This window comes from Struthio camelus, chromosome 2 (genome assembly GCF_040807025.1).
Source record: "Struthio camelus isolate bStrCam1 chromosome 2, bStrCam1.hap1, whole genome shotgun sequence".
Classification (NCBI taxonomy): Eukaryota; Metazoa; Chordata; class Aves; order Struthioniformes; family Struthionidae; genus Struthio; species Struthio camelus.
In genome coordinates this window covers 118,779,104-118,800,272 of record NC_090943.1, presented here as the reverse complement: position 1 = coordinate 118,800,272, position 21,169 = coordinate 118,779,104, and the positions used below count along the sequence as shown (strand labels likewise).

At 40.6% G+C, this 21,169-nt stretch overlaps 1 protein-coding gene across 1 annotated transcript; it reads left to right on the top strand.

Annotated features, from left to right (window-relative positions):
- Positions 1-10,293: 10,293 nt before the first annotated feature.
- Positions 10,294-18,014, top strand: LOC104139136 (myosin regulatory light chain 2, smooth muscle minor isoform-like). The gene is made up of 4 exons (XM_068933751.1): positions 10,294-10,437; positions 12,227-12,425; positions 12,592-12,754; positions 16,606-18,014. Exons 1-4 carry the CDS (start codon positions 10,294-10,296, stop codon positions 16,667-16,669), a joined length of 570 nt encoding a protein of 189 aa, XP_068789852.1. The 3' UTR covers positions 16,670-18,014.
- Positions 18,015-21,169: the final 3,155 nt, after the last annotated feature.

Here is a 21,169-nt window from a genome sequence, read left to right as displayed (position 1 = left end):
AAAGTGCTGTTAAGCAAATAATGCATTCCTACAAAAACAGCTATACAGATGCTGTTGTCCTGAAAACTAAAAACCTAAGAAAGTTCATTATCTTGGTTCTCAAAATGGCCTCATCTTTGCATAGGTCTCATTCTTTTGGCTGCTACAGGCTAAAAACACAAGGAGAATTTAATTGTTACATATTTAAGCAAGATAAAGTGATGACCTCTTAAGCAGGAACCCCTACTTCCCATGACTTAAAGGCCAAAAGTAATAGGAATTTTGCCTTCACTGAAGGATTTATAAAGGTTGGGACAGCATGAAATGTTCCTGGATGTAAATATATGCAGTAGTGTTTGTCTGACTTGCTATTTAGTATCATTGAAGGCTTTGGTTTCCTTAATCTTGTGTTCACAGCATGGCTGCTCTTGAAGATAATCTCACTTTAGCTTTGCGAAAAGTTAATTTTACAAAATATACTCAGGAGTCTGAGTTTGATATTTCCTTCTCCCCTCCCCCCGTTTTCTTCAACTTATAGGCTTAACTAAAATAAGTTTTCTCGCGTTCTTATTCCAACTGTGTTTTATCTGCTAACTAGCACTTCCCCTCAGTTTCTTTTTTCTGCCTACCTAGACTGTCCGTATTCAGTGTAATAGTTCAGACTGCTACATCTGTTCGTTCTTTCAAAGGATTGTTTTTAAACTATTTGTGTTCATGCTATTGCCATTGTACATCTCCTTTGAACATCTGCAAGATTCTAGCAATAGCATGTTATTTTAGAAGCCAGATTACAAACACAAATGTTTCAACTACAATGCCCTTATCACAAAGTAAACAATGTTGAGATCTAGGAGGAAAAAAAAAAGTATTGCTTAAATGTTGCTATGTAACATTAAACTGAAGAACAGTTACCCTGCCACTTCTGTGGGCTGATCTTGTCACATCTGTGCAATTGAATATGTCTGTATATGTAAGCAGCCTGCATTAACAATGGATGTTGGAATACTATCTTAATTCCCCCCCCCCCTTTGTCTAAATGATGTAAAATTTGGCAGGTTAATTTTCTGTTCTGTTGTGAATGCTGGGTCTCTCAACTTCTTTTCATGGTCCTATCTCTAGACTTTATGTGCTGGTAATTACACTGAGCAATCGGAAGCAGACAAAAACAATCTGGATTTTTCTTGCTGCAAGTTAGTGCTGAAAAGTAGTGATTTTTCAAATGATATATATGATGGTGACATGAGTTAGTTAAAAGAGAATCTGGTATCCTCCTTGAGATATTGTCCACTTCAAAATTGTCCTTGCTGCTGTGCTTTTCAATAGCCAGCTGCAATGTGGCACGCTGCTGCTTTGTTCCTTGTCATGCTGTGTGGGTGTTATGCTGTTGGCTGCTTTTTCTGGTGAGGGGGTGGGGACAAGGGATTGTGTTAGTTGTAAAGATACCTACTCAGGAAGAGGTATGTTGCTGAATAAGAATTTCCAAGGATGTTCAAGTACGACTAATACTGACCTTCCAAGTTCAGGTTTAGCAGCCATACTGTAATGTAGGAGACTAGTCAAATGGCCAAAGTGAGCACAAAATCCTTAACTGCTGCAAGGCTATGAACCAACACAGCCAAGAGACCAAATAAGCATCAGATGCGTTTTGTAGCTAGGCAGCTAGGAATGTGCCGACAGCTGAGGTCGCATGCCTAGAGCGGTAGGGATGTGTCATCAATAATCCACTTCCAAAAATAAAAAATAACTGTGGTCATTGAAACAGTTTGAGATTCTGATGACTTAGACTTAGCATTCTGCAGTCAAAATATTGGAACCTAATCTTCTCTCCCTCAGGGTTCATATATAATGGTCTCCAAATTGTATGCCAGGCTAAGCTTATGATGAAAAACTACTTTCATAGGCTGATGCACGCATTTTATTTAATAGAGTCTTAAATCTAGTGATACCAAATGCCCCCTGTGTAGCCCTATTGAAAAACAGTGGTTTATTTTACATGACCCGTTTACCCTGGTCTGAGGCTACATCTGTGAAGATCAAATTAAAGCCAAAGAGCTATTGCAGCTTCATGAGAAAAATCCAAACAGGATTCTGTTTGTATGAAGTGCTGCCAGCTTATGCTTGTTTGGTGTTTTGTTTTTTTCTCCCCCCGACTGTTGCTGGATCTACTTGTAATAAGCAGCATTTTGACTACTCAGGATACACCGGTTTCTGCTCTTTACCTTTAAGCAAATAAAACAACATACAGCTTCAGTTATCTGATCACATTTCACAATATTAAGTCAAGTCAGCTCAGTATTACTAGCTTAGCAACTTACTGATGTCACAGAGGTGGTGTATGCACATATTGAAGTAAGGATTTGTTTCATTACTGATCTAAGAAGTATCTTTAGATTTCATTCTTGTTTCTAGGATCAATGTCATATGTAGGATGCTTTATTTCTTAACATAGGCCCCGTCCTGCAACAGGACATCAGTAACAGTATGCCTCTGTATTCTGCCCAATGTGTTTGTCTTGAAAGCTGGACAGTTTTCAAAATCTTGTCATGACATGTTTCTCATGTCCGTGGCCTTTTGTTGTCAGGAATGTTACTAATGTATTATTTGATATGTTCCTGTGGAGTTTCACATGGCAATGAATAGCTCTTTTACCCAGTGGAAGGCATTCAGACAACATAAACTCAAGTAAAAGGCAAGTAACAACCCAAGTAGAGTCGGGAACGTTTTAGATAGTAGCAGTTAATCTGCAATTGGTATTGCGTATGCACCCATGCTCATATTTTGGTTTGCTAACTTAATTTTCCAAACTCTGCTGTCATTTTTAGATGTCCTCCTCCTTCAAAAAGGTGATTCAAGATGACAGTGACAATCAGTATGAGCACAGGAACAGTATTACAGAAGCCAGGAATAACGTAGAAGAAAAGATAAATCAGTAAATGCTCCTTAAAATGCAGCTTCCAAATACGTTATCATGAAATGCTGAAAAGCAAACTCCACCCAGCATGTATTTCTTATGCTCTGAGCAGCAGCTCTAGATCATGGTTTTCCTAAACTTTTGGTATATTTGTTTTAAGAAAAAGAATCCTAAGATTAAATTAGGTAGAACGTGGCAGATTTTCACATTTCCCCTTGTCTGTGGGCCTGTACACATCTTTTTCTCTTTCCCTGAGACCACTCATTTCTGGTAGGAGGGTGCTCCCTAGGGCAGATAGAGCACATAGGCTGCTGTAGCAGCACAGCCTTTGGAAATGCCTGCACTAGAACTTTAAAAAAAATACTTATATTGCAAACTTCAACAATATAGAAATAAATTTTGCCAAGAAATATTTTCAGAACATAATAGACTGCATAACAGGTCTTAAGGGGTCATAAAGTTTGTATGAATGTAGTAAATCTAGGTAAAGATGTTTTTAATTATATGCTTCCAAGAATATGTAAGAAGAGAACAGGATATCAAAATGCCTCACGTAAAATGCTAACAACTTATTACAGGCAGAGTCCTTCACCATGCAATGGTGATTCGTGTCCTTAGTAAACGAGCCTTCTTCTCTGATGAAACCTGAAAGTCAGTTACAAATACTACAACTGCGTGATTTTTTTGTTTTTTGTTTTTTTTTTTTGCTCATGAGCATTACAGATGTTATCTCTTTGTGAGTTAAAAGGCTATAAATTAGTGTGAAACAGTGGCTGTGTCCAACACACTCAAATGAGGTATGAGGACTGTGAGCCCTGTCTTAGTATTTGCTAAAATATAGTTGGTTTAATTAGCACCAGCAAGCTGGCATCAGAGACGAATAACTCAAGCTTAGTAACTTAGCATTGTATCTAACAGGCACCATTTTTTTCCTGTATCATTTCCTTTATTAAGGCCAGAATCCTTCTCTGCCTAAGCCGTGAGCTAATCATCTCCAAAGCAATGGTTTTTATACCGTCAGCATGTTATCACCCCACAAGAGGCATGTTGATTTTGAAATTGTTCCACTAGGCAACAAAACTTTCATAGGCATCAGCTAATAAGAAAACTGATAACAGCATACCTTTTATGCCAAACAGCTGACTAAATAAGCTCTTTCTTGTTTTCTGGGTATGTTTTAAATTACCATTCCAGGCCTCCAGCCAGGCATCGAGCACATTGTTTTCTTCCTTATTTGTACATACGCATCAAATAGACATAAACTCTAATTTAACTTGCATTCTGCTTAAGTTTAGCTGAATTAATTACATGTGTGTTTGCAAGACTGGAGGCTTCACTTTCTTCTTACAAAGAGTATCTTATCAACACTTGTTTATTTTTGCACTTTATAAACATCATGGAATCATAGTGTTTGGCAGTACTTCTGTATAAACCAGTGCAAAAAAAGGGAAAAAACCCACAGATTTGGCTAAAATTATTGCAGCTTAACAGCTAGGACAGAAAACGGAGATAGATACACAGCACAAGTGGCAGTACAGTGAGTTCTTCAACATGGACAACAGGTAAGAAGGGACAAAAACCTAGAAGAAATCAACAACCCAAGAAGTACGTTTCAACTGTTTCAAAAACATGTGTGTTGCTTATAAATAAGTGATTTTGGACTCAGGAATGCAAAACTGGAAAAGAGCACCTTGTCTGCTGAGTCCAGTCCCTCAGTCCTTCATCAACAACATTTCTGTCCCCATTCATAAAATGATCACGTTGCAGATTAAAATAATTGTATTGAGGGTTTTCATGTTTTATGAAAAAACAGGGTTTTTCTCCTGTTTTATAGCACTTCACAGAGACTGGCTTCCTTTATTTTATTTTATTTATGTTCCATTACACTCCTCTAGACTCTGCTCATTGCTCTGGCACTGGCATATCATTGTCATATGATGCTTCAGAGAGCCTACATTCTCACCTTTTCCTCAGCTGTATGCACTGGGAGCTACCAGAAAGTCAGCACCACAGCTACTTCTATTTATAATATAGAGACAGAATATTTCCTTTTTGCTGTAGACCCCACATTCTCCGAGTGCCTTTATTTTTCCTGCCTCAGCATCAAGGCAGGGATAAGCTGGGAAAGCGATAAGTTGCCATTTTTATTCATGAGCTCTTTGACCGAAAACATGGCATATCCAGAAGCAGGACAGAAGTCTTGCTCTGTGGCACTCTGAGAGACCCAAGAGAAGGTATGCATTTAGAATCCCTTCGTTCACCTGCAGCTTTTCAAATGTTTTCCCTTTGGAGCACAGCACTGGAATTATTATTGGAGAAACTCCAGAATGATTCTGGGACACTCAGTGTCACAAAATAAGCTCTGACTGATACCGCAGTGCACTTAATGATAGCTTGACAGAGATAAAAAGATGCCAGCTGGAATCAGGGAGGGGATGGAAAGGCAGAGGGTTGATCCCCAAAACTAGGTGAAGAGATTAACAGTCAAAATGCTTGTGTTAAATGACTGTTGTGACCTAGTTACTGCCTTAATTAAATATATGCCAATTTCAATCGACATATTGTTATTGTGCTCTCAATACTAAACCTCTTTAATTAGTAATTGCTATTTTTGCTGAACAGTGATAACATGCCCAGAAAAACCTCTGAACTGGTTAAACGCTCCATGTTATTGAGGTTTCACACTTTTTAAGTTCTTATTTCAATGTGAAAACTACAAATATGCTTTCTCATTTAGTCTCCTTTTTTTAAAGTCTTTTTTGTTTCTTTCCTATGCATACATACCCTCGGTCTTAAATCTATGATGGCTGAAGGTATAAGAATAATTACATGAGCAGGACTCTTAGTCTGCCAGAACTGATGGGATATGCAAGAGCTCTCTAGAACTAAACATAACGCTAACAAGGTGGGCACACGATCTAGCCTTATCATTTCTTCCAATACAAAGTCTGGGGCATGAAATAAAACTAGGAACAGGTAGTTTTAAAATAAGCTAAAGGAAGGTTCTTCATGTAGCAAATAGCACCCTTGCAAAGGATATTGTGCATGCTAAATTTACATCAATTCAAGGATTACACACTAGGCCAGCTTGTGAAAAAATTCTTCCAGGTTATTGAATACCATGTGAGCTGAGTTCAGGGTGGCTACCCCCTGCCCCCTGTGATATATAGTAGACGTTGGGAGAGGTTCCAGGGAGGATATCATATGCTTCCACAGTTCTTGTTCTTTCCCAAGTACCTGCACATGGCCACTGCTGTTGTGTTCCCCTTAGGAATGGGCTGATACCCAGGCTAAAAGCACCAAATGCTCCCTCCTCTTCAAAAAAAAAAAAAAAAAAAAGGAAAGGAAGCATAAAGAAATGATTCCAAGTTTCAGTAAAAAAGAAGACAGCAGGCATGGGGCGGGGGGCGGGGGGAGGTTGGAAGGTAAAACATGAAAAAACCCAAACTCAAACAAAAGATCCTGCAGGGGAGACCTGACAGCGTCTATTGTTTCCTGGAGGCATCAGAGGAGCCAGTAGACACACCCCAGTGGTGCTGCACCTAGAGATGCAAGAATAAGAAGAGAACACAGTTGCCGGGATTCCCCATCACCACGTCAGTGGCCACTTTTGACTTGGAGAAGAATCAGACTGAGACTTGGACAATCTCATTTAACCTCATGCTAAATGATTCTCCCATTCTTAGGTAGGCCTAATGACCTGAACATTGAACAAAACTCCATCCTGAGCAATCAGGACTGGCCTGCTGTGCTCCTCATCATTGTATATGGCCAAATGCAGATGCTGGGGATGATCCTGTGAGCAAGAAGTACACCATCACTGTGAACAAGCAAACCCATTCCCTGGCTCCCACTTGTTGATCACAATTGCCTTTAGGGAGCAGACCGCGCACACACAGTCAATGGGAACAGCAGCTCAGCAAAGGATGACCAGAACTTCACCCCCGGCTTTCCACGTTCAGATCAGGCAGCTCCTTTACAGCTAGCAGACACGGGACTAGATAGTCTTTTAGCGCGAACCAGTACAGCTGTTTGTGTGATTTTCACTGGGTTTACAAAGAGGCATCGAATAACACAGACTGATCCTGCTTCATTAAGCAACCAAGCTTATTAAGAATATTTATGTGGTCATTACAACTCAGTAGAGTTAGAGAAAAGGAGAGAATTAAGTGAAAGTAGGAAAAAGATTTACTGTAAATTGCTTCGGGTTGATAGCAGCTGTATCAGTTAAGTATGAAACAGATAATTTTGAAGGCTTCTGGACCATCGAAGAAAAACAGATACAGGAAAACTTTTCAAAGCACCAAAGTAACTGAATATTTTAGATGGACAGGATGGAAAAATTGTATACATATTGCTTAAAAAGAATGACTCCTTAAACAGGATTGATATATATGAGAAAGAAGGCGGGCGTAATAGAAGAAAAAGGTCTGGTCATGTTTTCAGAACGGTTAAATTAATTCCTGTTATGTATGTCTTACACATGAAATTGTACGGTGCTGAGAAATAAACAACCTTTTGGCATACATTCCTCGATGTGGTTCTTTGTTTTTCTCCAGCCCATAAAACAAACGCTGCATAAAAACAAAGGTCATCACTAGATGGCACTAATTCTTGGTACGATACTAAAGGCTAAATTAGTATCCTTTCAACCCACAGCCTGAGAATTCATTGGACCCAAATGCCCTTCCCAGTGCTCCGTCTGCACATAGGAAGCTGGGAACGACAAATTCACTCTGCAGAGCAGCTGCTGAAATGCTTCATTCCTCCTCCCAAGGTCAGGATGTGAAGATTGGACCACTTTGCACTGTATAACGGCAAAAGGCTGAATAAACCACTTAGCACCAGAGCTACCTATTTCAGCCTTGCACTTCCTAGAACGTACTTTCCTTAGGAGGCCCAAGGCTGTCCTCAAGACCAGGCCTGCTATCCCATCAGATAGTAAAATGCAAGCACAGCTCTGCACAGTCAGAGAGCGCAATCAGACAACAAAGGGGCCTGTGTACTCAAGAAACAGCCAGTAGCTTAATAGCGTGTACACTCAGAAACAGCCTGTAAGATAGCAGGTAGTGAGATTATAGCCACTTGCATGCTCCACTCCAGGGAATGCATCCCCAGGGGTACACAGCTGCAGTGAGCTCAGTACTGTTCAGAGCCGTGGGCTGCTCACAGGTCTCACAGCTCTCCAGAGTGAAGTTTAAACACCACAAACAGAGTCCTACCCATGTGAGAGATCATCACAACAGATTTTCTTATATCAGGGCTGAAGCACAAGCTAATACAACTTAAAATGAGTCACGTCTATTAAAAAAAAAAAAAAGATTTGTGACATTGAGTAAAAAATTCTCCAAATATTATGAGGCAAAATGTATCTGATTTTGTCCCTTAGCTTTCTTAAATTGTATCACAAACACTGAAATCAAGTAAAACCAAACCCTTTGCAAAAGCCCTTAACAGCATTGCACACGTTTACATCACATAGGAAGTGGTCTGCATTTAACAACTGCTTGTCATTCATTATGATATGACAAATCAGAGGGAAAAAAAAGTTTGAGACAGACAGACAGACAGGCTATTTCATCACTAGGAACTGATATTATATGGGGCAAGTAATGTTACTATACCTCTTCTCACATCCCCAGAAATTACACACTGGGAACAACAGACATGTTGACATGCGTTTCATGTAACATCTTTTAATGGATTGAAAACAGTACACTGTAATGTAGTACTATATTTGCAGCACTGGTTCCGCTTAAAGCATTGGATGAAAGGCTTTTAATTTAAGAAGTCAAATAACTACTTTCATAATTAAACTTCAACACACAATTCAGTTGTTCAACGTTATCACTGAGTACTTGAGTAACTCTATTACTATCTTGGCATTTCTACTGCTTTTCTGCCACTCACACTTTGCATACAATTACCCTGAAATTATGTGCCACACCTAGTATGCATAGAGGATTTTTCCCCAACACTTTCCATGACCATGCTCTTGATCCAGCAAACTTCAATAATTTTTCTCCACCACGTTTTGAGGCAAATTTTAGAAAAGTGATATTAAAATTCTTCAAGAACTATTCCTAAAAGCAAATTAAGCCAAGTTCTCAGCCCTCATGAAGTAAATCTTCTATGGGGAGGAGGGGGGGGAGGATGGATAAAGTTGGTCCTTTCAGCAATGAAAGTGTCTACCTTCTAGTTTGGGACAGCAGCTTTCAGATCATATGTTAACTTCAATATGCTGAGTGCCTAAACTTAATCCATTTACCTCAGTAAGTATAACTGGCTATTTCAGCAAGTTTGTTGATCTATTTTTTCCTTTTCCCTTAGCTATTGTATACCAAGACCCCGATGTATACTGATTGTGTACCAATGCCACTGATGAAGCGCAGGAATGGAGTTAAGAGAGCGATGAACTAACAGCAAAGCTTTCCCATCTGACAATTTTGCAGAAATTTGTGTGTACTAAACAACAGCTTCCGGAAGCCCAACTGCTTTATGGAACTTAAATAAGCAAAAGGTGAATGACCATTACATTTAGAAAAAATTCAGAAATGCAGAAGCATTTGGGTCACAGGCTAACAACCCATTTCTTACAAAGTCATTTCAGTCCCCATCCTCGGGGGTGCGGTAAAAAGAAGCAGTATTCCGCGTATTTGAGAGCCTACGCTGGCAAATGAGGAAAGCAAAAAATGAGTGCTGTCTTTTTTATTGCACTTATGAAGGAAATGTAAGCAAAAATAAAGCCTCCAAAGGGGTCTTATACTCTGTTAACGATTACAGGTGTTAACACTTGCTGATGCGGGCACACTCACTCACAAGACCTGAAGACACAAACCAGAATTTCACTGAGCCCTGAAGTGAAACGTGAGGAAGGCTGAACGCAAGGAGGAAAAAAAAAATTACATTTTTTTTTTTTATTCAGGCCGTATGTTGCCAAATGATTTAGCTTGGTTTACCTCATTCCTACGATATTAGAAGCCTGCTAACTTCGCGGACGCTGGCAGAGGCTGCAGGGAACACCGACCGAGGCTCCATCTTCAACATTAAAAAAAAAAAAAAAAAAGCGAACAGGAAGAAGAACAGGCTAAGGCGAAGCAGCCCTCCAAAACTACCTTTTCTGCCTCCGGCAAGAAGAGCGCGGAGGCAGAGCACAGCCTGCCGCAGCGGCCGCCCGCGCCCCGCCGCCCAGCAGCACCAGCGCGATTTCTGAAATCTCGGAAACCAGCTGCCCGCCGGGCCCCTTGCCCTGCCCGCCGGGCCCCCGCTGGACCGAGCGCCGGCGCTCTCCGCACCCTCCTCCTCCTCCTCTTCATCCCCCGCCGCCGCGGGCTGCGCCAACGCGCCGCTCCCGCCGGCCAGAGAGGCGGCTGCGCGGGCGGCCCGAACCGGCGGCGAGGGCGATGGCTTCTCTAGGAAGCGCCTGCGGGAGCTGCCGCCGGCTCCTCCGTTCGCCGTCCGGGTCGCACCGGCTGCCCGCGGCGGCCGCCGTTGGGGCGGGGCCGTGGCGGCTGCCTAGGGCCGGTGCTACGCAGGCTTCGTCGCCGGTCGGCGGGGGAAGAGGAGGTGGCGGCGGCCGGGGCGGGGTCTGGAGAGAGACAGAGAGAGAGAGAGAGAGAGAGAGAGAGAGAGGAGGGGGGGGGCCTCGCTGCGAGCGGCCGTTGCAAGACGCGTTCGAACCAACGACCGTTGGCCGTGACCGTTGGCGGCGGGGGCAGCTGCTGCTAGTGAGAGGCGGTGGCGCCGGCTTTTCCACCGGTTGAGGCCGGAAAAAAAAAAAAGGAAAACAAAAAAAGGGGGGGGCATGCCGCCACCGGCGGCGGCAGCCGTGGCTGCTTTTTGAGTCTCAGCCTCAACCGGCGGAGGAGCCGGGGCTTAGTGGCGTCGTTTCGCGTTGGGGGACTCTCAGCAAGCGACGAACAAGCAGTGACTCTGCCTTCGCGGGAAGCGCTGGGGACTGCAGGAGCTTTCGGACTCCCAGCGCAAGGATGGAGACGCGCCCTCACGGTCCAGGGCAGGGGGCGGTTGTTCCAGAGGGAAGCGGCTTTTAAGCACACCAAGTGTGTTTTTCCTCTGAGGAAAAAATCGTTGTCCTCAGTGCGATTTCACGTGTCTTGTGCTCACTGGACAGTTGAATGTTTTCTCCAGGCTTTATTCTCTCCACGTGTATAGGCCCCAGCCAAAGCGTAGCTGTGAGGCAGTTTTTGGTTTTCTGAGGCATAAGCGCGTGGCTGTTGCTTTCTCTTAAGCTGACGAGCTTTTGTACTAAAACCTTGGGCTGAAGAGCTGGGGGTGCAATGCCTTCCTGCAGTCCTCTTCCATCCCTCCCAAACAGCCTAAAGGACACATGCATTCTTCATAAAATCTTAAAGCTTCTTAGCTTGCTCCACAGTACTGCAGTGGGAACCTCAGCAGTCTTAGCAACAGGTGGATTAAGTGATAGTGGGGATGATTAAATAACTGAGGAAGGACATTGCAGTTTGCTGTTCAGACCCAAGCTCTGGCTGCCTCAGTGCTACAGGTGAAGATACCTATTTTGAGCGCTTGTTCTAGGGAGACAAGTAAAAGCACTGTGAAGAGGCTGCTTTGCCCTTTTGCTTAAATGAATAGGCATCGGAAATCAGCTTTCAAGTGTGCCAGACCTGTATCTATCTGGTAAAATTTAAATGGATAAATGTAAATTAAGTTGAGACAGCACTTACAGGTATCAGCAGAAATACAGCTTGCACAGTTGTCCTAATTTATTTCTTTTTTATTTTTTTTAAATAATGGCAGCAAGGCAAAGACATAGACAGGCCCATCATTATTAAAAAAAAAAAAAATCAACTGCTTACTGCTGTTAGGTCATAAGTATTGGTACTTCAGAGTTTGTTCATGTGAACTGAGTTCCATTACTCATTCCCCTACTATCTAATACTGCACATAGTTGAAGTATGTACATATATTCATATCCATACAGAGTTTTTTCACAGACTTAACAATAGCTTTAAAAACCTCACTTTCTTCCTTTACGCTCAAGACGAGTTCCCTTCTTGCAGATGTATGTATCAAGAAGAAGGGTTTCCAGACAAAACTGTTCCTTTTAAGACTGAAAGTTACATTTGACATACATCTAGTAGCTTGTCTTTGTTAGGGGTCTGGCTGTCATTTGTTTGCATTTTCTGCCTCTCTTTCTCCCTTTCTTCTTGATTAGGGCAAAAGGTTCTAATAAGAGGAAATGGAAAGAGTATTAGAAATGTTTTCCATCTGTGAACTTTAATGGTAAACCTTAGTACCATTTTTATTTAAATCTTAACTCTGATTTTATTGCGTTTACTGTATTTACCTCTCTCCTAGCATCCAAAAATCAGCGTGTCTAGCAAAAGACCAAAGACAAAAACCACTAAGAAGTGCTCTCAGCGTGCCACTTCCAATGTATTTGCAATGTTTGATCAGTCGCAAATTCAAGAATTCAAAGAGGCTTTCAACATGATTGATCAGAATAGGGATGGCTTCATTGACGAAGACGACTTGCACAATATGCTCATTTCCGTTGGTGATGTTCCTTTTGCGTTTACAGTTGTCAAACAAGTTAGAGCTATTATGATCGAACTACTGAGTTTGGGATAGCTTATGAGAGATGTCTGAGTTTGTATTATGCTATTCAGGTGACATTTTTTTCTTTAGTTTGAAAGCACAAATATGAATCCTTTTATCTGTAGGAAAGAATCCAACAGATGAATACCTAGATGCCATGATGAATGAGGCTCCAGGCCCCGTAAACTTCACTATATTCCTCACAATGTTTGGTGAGAAGTTAAAGGGTGCTGATCCAGAAGGTATAACCAGAAATACTTTTGCTCGCTTTGATGAGGAAGCGGACAGGTATGTGGGTGAAACTCAGCCACGAAGGACTTTTATATCTTTAGGTTGATTATTTGGATTTCTAAATAGTATGCCTGTGTTTTCACCTTTTTACGTGAGGTATTACGCAGTAATCCTTCTAGATGGCACGTTCTACCAAGTCATGAGAATCTGACTGTTCAGTCTGAGTACTGAGCGCCAGTGGTAATGTTTTTCTGTGGGCCTTGAAGAGTAGTGCTTATAAGCAGGCAGTATGCTTGTTCCTCGAAGTGCAAAATAAGGTGCGTTTGCTCTAAGAAGATGAGGAATTCAAACAGGTAATATATGAGTTTCTATCGCCTTTAAAAGGTGACAGAGCTGAAATCTGCAATACAACTGAGTTTGTTTCTCCCTCCCTCCCCCCTCCCCCCACACAGTGGATTTGATGTGTATCTGAATTCTTTGAAGTATTTAGTATTTCAAGACAGACTGGCCAGACTACGTAAACTCTTTTTCTAAACCCTCTTCTTGTCTAGCTTGTGTTTTGGCTTTGATGACAAATGCCTTGTGCCATGCTCTTGTCCACAGTTTGATTTGCTTTCAGGTTACAGGAAGAGTGTAGCCTTAATGATCTAAGGATATAAACAGAGTGGGTCTGAAAGACAGAAATGACAAATTAGACTGACAAGCATACTGAAGGAAAAAGAAAAGAGAAAAATGTAGAGCTTGGATTTATTTTATCGCATTTGCAAGGTTGCATCTATAATCGTGACATTAGAGTTTATGCTTTTATTTATTTTTTTAGTGGAAGCTAAAATTCTGGAGAAGTGTTTAGCAACAAGGGATGAATTTCTTAACGAATTTCTGTGGAATTACAGAATATCACGTCTTTGCCATGTGGTGAACGTGTCAAGGCCTCTAGTTATCAAGGGTCCAAGCTATATTAGCACATACAGAGATTACGTTGTCTGTATACTACAGATGTCATTGCACCTATAACCTTTTCTCACAATTGTCTACTACAGTATTTCAAACTAATCTGTGGAAATGTGCTCTGAACCTTTCAAAGGATTTTGTTCCATTTCAAACAGCTATTTTCAGTCTGTGTATTTTTAGCACCTTTTGCCTTTTTCAAAGAGTAAGGGTACTTCCTGCTGGGGTGTAGGTAAACAGGCTTTCTGTTGGTAAGGCCTTTTCAAATGTTAATTGACTTCCTCCCTCTTGAGGGAAATCTCTTTACCATCTCCTAAAGAAGGAAGTTTTCTTAGCAGGTTAATTATTTTCTCTCCACAGGTAGTCTGACTCACTGTGCTACAGGGGTTTTTGTATGCGCCAAACCAAGAGCCTGTGAATTAGGATACAAAGAAAATGACTGTGTTAGGGGTTCTTTTCAACAGTCACCTTCTATGTCTATTTAAATAATAAGTTACTAGTTCAAACCCCACTGTACTGACGCATTTGATTTGATTATCTTTAAACTCTCTGTGATAAATGTTTTAGTCTAATCCTAGTATGATTTTAGGATAATGGTTCTATGGCCTCTTCTGTGTCTTATACCATCCTCTAATTTTAATCAGGAAACAAGTTAGATATTTAGGCTAAGTTTTGTTGATTTTTATTCTACAATAACTTTAATAACTAAAATGCACTCTTCATAACAATGTGTAATTTATTTGTGGAACCCGTGTTGTCTTTGCCGTTTATTTATTTTATTCTTAGACTTGACTTTTGGTCAGTTTGTTCCTTTTTACAATGAAAAAAAAAAAGCAGTTCTAGCTATGTTAAACCTTTTTTTTCCTCCACTTAATTATCTCCATCTGTGTGTGTATTATGGGCTTAGTTTGTAGCTCTAGATCGGTGTAGTTCTTTTGAGGGGGAACAATGCAAATCAGATCCTCTTTGTGAGAATAAAGCTATTGTACTTGTTGGGTTTTGCTTCCGTTTCCTATATTGCCAATCTAGTTGGGTATGTTACTTCAGCATTTCTGTCACATAAATCAGTAGCACTATGAAATCAGTATAAAAGCTTATCTGTCTGCATTTGGTATTTCTTTTGTCTGCGCTCTTTGATCCCCCGTTGTCATCTGTTTTGTGCTGTCTGCCGAACACTAAATCTTAAATTTTGCTTCGTTAGTTTGTTACTCCTTGTCTATATTGAAGTTGTGCGTGAGTTAATTTGGGGAAGGATGGGAGTAGTGTTTGGTTTATAATTTTGTGCTGATAGAACTTTTAGTGTATTGCTAGTCTGGCAGCCTAGTTCAGAGTTTATATACCTGTCCATTCGGACAAAAGCAATTAAATCCTTGAGGCTAAACTTGCAGCACCAAAAGCCTTGCATTCTTTGAATACTAATCCTTATGTCATCTCTCATCACTGTTTGATCCCTATAGCACTGCAGAAGGGGAGAACCTAATCTGTTTAGCTATGCTTTTCCTTTCTTGACCCACAAAGAGAGAACTGTAAAATTTGACCTGATTAAGAAGGGCCTGGCCAACTGAACATTCTCCTCTTTTTTTAAAGTGTACTTTAAGCATAGAGCATAGCTTTTAGTCTTCTTCATTTGGAGTCATTAATCAAGGCTTGTCTACGCTGGAAGATGATGCTGTTTTAATTAGCATATGTTGTAACTTTTTTTTTTTTCCCTTTCCTGCAGCATAGACCGACCCCATGATAATTTGTCATGCTTATTGACTGCCTTTTGGTCCCCTGATTCCCTGTTTGGTTTTTCTCTCTAATGAACTCTGCTGAAGTTTTTCAGCTCTCTTTCCAAAGCAGAACTTTTTTTTATCATATCCTAACTGAATCTACATCAATCGTTGTGCGTATCTACTTATGATTTCCAGCTGTCCTACATAGTTTACATATCTTTTTTGGAGCAGGCTTTTACCTCCTCTGTTCTGTTGGTATTTCTCAAACTAGAGTTCAATAAACACCTTTTTTTCTCAAAAGAAGCAATTATTATGCATTTTTTAAGGCATGGTACATCTTATTTCAACATTAAGCAGTCTCTGCATTCTGCAGTCGTGCGTGTGCCATTTATTTTGCACATTCCTTTTTTAATCTCTAAACTTTTCTGGACTTACTTGGCAACTGGTGGTTCTGCTCATCTATTGAAATTGAATTAACAGAACTCCCTTTGCAGTGTTGAACTCATTAACTGCGCATTTTTATATTTGTGTTTATTTCCCTAAATTCTGCTAATATTTTGTAAGATAAGTAACTTCATATATCCTACCTTTTTTCACTAGCTTCTCCATATCTAACTCTCCACAGTAACTAGTCTTCCTTTCTTCTGAGTTAAACTTGCTCAATCCTGTCTGAAAATCTGTTCTGTTATAAACTCTTCCCCTGGACACTTGCCAGCAATTCACTGTATCCATGTAAACTGCCTCCAGCGACAGTATTGTGCAGCAGTGAAAAGCCAGCCACTGGTTATTTAGTCTCTAGTGGAAACTAGTTTATAGAGGTTGCACAAGTATTTCTAATTAAGTCAAGAAAAATATAATTCAATTAAGAGAGCATGTTGTATAATGAAGAACAGCAGTGACTGTATTCCTACCTCAAGAACTTGTTTTTCCACTTAGAGTTGTTTAAGATCACTATACGGAAATAGGTATTACGAGGTCACAGCAGATCAGGCTTTCTTTTCAAGAAACTGTATAACCTGCATCAAACCTTCTCCCTCCCCTTTGCATTAAAGGAGTTTTTTTTAGAATTCAATTGAGGAACTATTTCAGGCTCTTGGTGCAAATGCTCTGCATATATTACGTGCTGTATTAGTTAACTTCATGTCTGCTGTTGTAACTGTCTTACTATTCATCCAGTTGTTTTTGAGACTTGCTGTGAAACAACTTCTTCCCTTTTATGTTTCTTTCCCTAAATTGCATTCTAAGGTTTATTCAAGAAGACTTACCTGAGAGAGCTGCTGACGACTATGGGAGACAGGTTTACAGATGAAGAGGTAGATGAGCTGTACAGGGAGGCACCAATTGACAAAAAGGGGAATTTCAACTTTGAGTTTGAGTGCACGCACATCCTTAAACATGGAGCAAAAGACAAGGTTGACTGAACAAATCTCTGGATGCTTGCGGATACCTTTTTTCTTTTCCATTCACTTTATTTCTCAAGGTTTGTTTTTTCTTTTTTCTTGTTAGAGCCTTTTGCATGCTTTTTTAGCATTCCAGCTTTTGCTTCTGTGGACTCTGGCTCTGCTCAGGCACACATTACGTATTAAGACTGAAAATGGGCAGGGAGAGGGGACAGCTTCCAGTGGTAAGAGGTTTTGGGGACAAAGATCAATGAATATAGAGACCCAGGTAAAAATGGCAGTATTAGCTAGATTTTTACTTTTTAATGGTAATTTTTCAAATAAAACACTGTTACATTGAGTATATCATTAAATCTTTTCTTGCTAGAAAAGCAAGACTGGACTGTTTATCTAATCATATCTGTACACACTTTTGCAGGTGGATACAGTCATGATGTTAACTATTAAGTCATTTAGGCATTCTAATCTTGTACTGCAGTGATTGTGTACCTCACTTATCGTGGTGATGTGGAAAATCCTAGTGTTTCCTTAAAAAAAGATATTGTGTGTGAGCAGAGTGTTTGAGTGATGCCTTTTGCCTGATACGCAGCACTGAGAATATAGAATTCATTATATTTCTGTGCAGCCATTTTTTCTTTCCTCTTCCTATCTTTCCTCAAAGTGAGAACAGGACTTGAGGGAGAAGGAAGGTGTGCTGCTTTTATGCTCTTTTCTATCTGAAAATGTTATTCCTGCTTTCCAAATGAGACAATATACAATTTATTTTTAAGAGCTTCTCCCCACAATGGTGCCTTGTGTGTGAGGAGGCATTCGGTTTTAGTCCTGTTTCTCATAATTATATCCTGCAGTTCTTGCGGTATGGAATGCATAGCAGATTTGATACAATACTCTGAAGCAACTTTGCCATTATCTGAATACTTGTGGTTCTATTTTTTTGGTCTTGAGAGAAATGGTGATCAGTGTTGTTTCTGTCACTTCTAAGAATTGCATTGTTATCCCTTAAGGATTTCGGTTACAAAATTAGAAAATGTCATTTGGCTGAGAGTGTTTGCTGTTTCTTGGTAGGCTACTATTATGAAGAGCAGAATTTTTAATAAATTCCATGAGAGGACAGTGATTGTTTGTGTTAGAGACGCGCTGTTATTTCATGGATATCCTGCCAGGACTGGCTCCCTCTGAGAAGGCCAATGCTGTAAAAATGAGTTTACTTTCTAGCTTATCCTAGTGAAATTCTGAATGCAAAAAATGTGATAGAAATGCTGTTTCCATAACGTTTGATATATTATGGCTTATTATGACTCTGGGGCCACTATCCCAATTCCATGCACAGTGAGTGCTGTTAGGAAATCTCTATTGGCATTATAAAGCCGTTCAAAAAAGACTGTGTGTGTATTTCCCTGTAGGAAATGCTTTTTGTCAAAAGTCAAAACTTTCAAACCAGTAGAAATGCTGTAAAGTGCAGCTGGGTTTGTCCAAAGAAGCGTACGCCCCTAGAGCGGAAGGTGCCTTGTGTTCCAGATTCCGTAGCAGAGCTTCCCCCATCTACTTTCCCCAGGAGCTTTGGAAACACTGTGTAGCTCCAAGAGTTCTGTCAGTGATATAACCGCTAATACCCACTGGCTGTTGTTGTAATACTTGTTCACTTGATCAGTTTTAAGTGGGTTTAGATGGTATGGTTATTAAAATGATAGCTGTTTACTGATGCTCTTGTTCACACTGATGGGTGGTACCCATAGATCCCCAACACAAGGGGGGACCGTTGTAGAAACCTCAACGCAGTTGTTAAAACTTCTTTTCCATATATAGATTAAAAACTAAGTATCTTGGTAAAATTATCTGTCCTTGACTCAGGGCTGGGTATATAAGGGCATGTTAAATACAATGATACAGGACTTTCAAGTAGTTTTTAGGAAACTAAATTCTGTGAAATTTGTCAGCGGCTGGTTTATTTATATCTAAAACATCACTGGCTGTACCACTATGCTTCTGACACTTTCATTTCATTTTACTCCTCTTGTTTGAAATATGACCTGGGAATAATATGGTGTTTAGCGTCTTACTGCATTAGGAGTGGCTGTGTTTTGTTACAGGGAGGCGCAGAGCTTTTCGGTATTTAATGTGATTTGTATGGAGATGAGAACTCTGGGAATCATCATCCTCTGAGAGTACGATAGAGGCATGCTCATTTTCCCAGCTATTCTTTAAAGTGGGTTTTCATACCCGTAAGTAGAAGCTCTGAAACATCTTCTCTACCTTCTTTCCTAAAGCTAATTGGGATGAACGGGGACTGTTTGGAACCATAAGGGGCGACAGAGTGCTAACAGTAGGACTAGAAGAAAAATATGAAAGAAAACAGTGGAAAAACCGGAAGGGAAAAAGGGGTTCAAAACAGTTTCAGAGAAGAGGCTTACTAGGGAAAAACCCAACTGCTTCAATAATAACTTTTCTCTCAGCTGCTTCTTTTTTGCTGAAAATATTAAAACTACATTTAGAGGAGGCAGAGACTGGAAAAATAACTTTTGGAGATTATCAGTGAAACAAATTTTGCCGTGTCTGGTGGAGGCAAAGCCAGCCAGGTCTTTACCAGCCACCCAGCTGTGGACAGGCTCTCTCATTCCGTAACCAGCCACCCAGCTGTGGACAGGCTCTCTCATTCCGTCTGCACCGCAGGAATGTCTGCAGAATCCTCCTCGCTTTTCTTTGAATGGAACTGGCTCGGGGCTTGAGGACGACACTCAGAACCATCAGTAGGTGGCATTATAGCCCCTAGCACTACATTAGCTAAGGGGCAAATGGCTCACCATGTAATTTGTTGGTTTTTTAAGTCCCAAAGAGCTCATTTGATGCAACATACAGAGGAAAATACTGTCTGTTCCCACAGAAGCTCTGCTGCTATTGCAACCAAAACTAATGCTGTTGGGATTTTTCAAATTACACTTTTGGTATGTACTGAATTTTGGCTCTTTCATCAAATTCATTCATTACAGGAAAGTAAAAAAGATATTGGCAAGCAGTTGTTAACAGTCATGTATGCATAAACGTACATGTGGCATGTGTTTGTAAAAAATCAGATTTAAAAGTACTTATGGCCTTCTTTGTAACTCTAAAAACAGGTATGCTGCCTATGCACTTCCTAGTATCTCAGTAAGCATTCTTGCTCTTTTGTATCGTTAGCTTTGAAAAATCTACCCCAAATTCAAATTTGTTTGCCTTACATTGTTTACATATGGAAAACCAAAACTACTGGGATTTAAACTAAACTACTGAGACTTAGCGTGAGTCTCCTGGTGTTTCTCTATAGCGATAAACATCAATTGCTAAATGCTAGTTTTTGCTCATGGGCTAGGGTTATGTTACTGTATAGCAATTCCTATATTCCATTTGGCCTTGTGATGATGAACTGTAATTCACTAACACTATTGTCTTTAGCTTTGCCTTTAGGAGAATTTTTGTTTTACCCTCTCAGGTTTTATGGCATTTAACTGCTCTGAAAAAGCATGCCAGAGAGACTGATAAAATTGACTTTTGGTGGCTAATTCAGAGGCCTCAGATTTCTCTTCCAAAGAAATCTTAACCCCCTCTCAGTTCACTGCTGATCCAGAAATGCCTTATAGTTCCCATTTGTCTGGAGCCAGTAACTCTGGCTTTATAGAGCAACTGTAGTTTTGAGTCCTAACAAAATCAGTCTTGATAACAGCCACAAACTATTTTTTTTTTTTTTTAAGTTCAGTTACTTTGTAGTTGAGTCACTTGGGTGGGGGCTAGAGTGATGCAGTCTTGAATCCTCTCAGCTAAGCTAACAGAATTAAAAGTAGGTCTAAATCATTCAGGCTGAATGTTAAACCACTGAACAGTTGAGTAAGAAGGGAGGGTGGAACCATCACAAGCAGCTGTGTTTCTTATTATGCTTTTTTTCTTTTCTTGTGATGAAGGGTCTTAGGCAATGAGCCCAGCAGAAAGGATTAGGGAGATCAGTTCTACCTGAAGGAAGACTCTTTTCTGCTGTCTGAGGTGAAGCTCCCAAAAGCGCTGATTCACAAGTGGGGCTGGTACGCTTGTTAGCTGTGGTTGTGGAGGCAACAGAGCTGAACCCTAAATGAGTTTTAACTTGAAAACCCTTTTCCTCTCCAGGACTGTGGGTGAGAAGCAGTACCTCACCAGGGAACTGTCTCACACATCCTGTACCTGGCCTAGCATCCCTCACCCCCGTTAATGTGGTTAATAACTTGTGAAGGTTGTCACTGACCTCACTCTGCCTTAATGCTGTGCACCGATAGCTGCTGTGGCTCAGCACCTGATTATCCTTGAGTGACTCAGCTATCAGTGTCCTGGGGACAGTAATTTTGTAAGCTGTCCCTAGCTGTGCTGTCCCTGCTTGTGACTGAGAGCCCTAACTCCTGTAGAGAGAG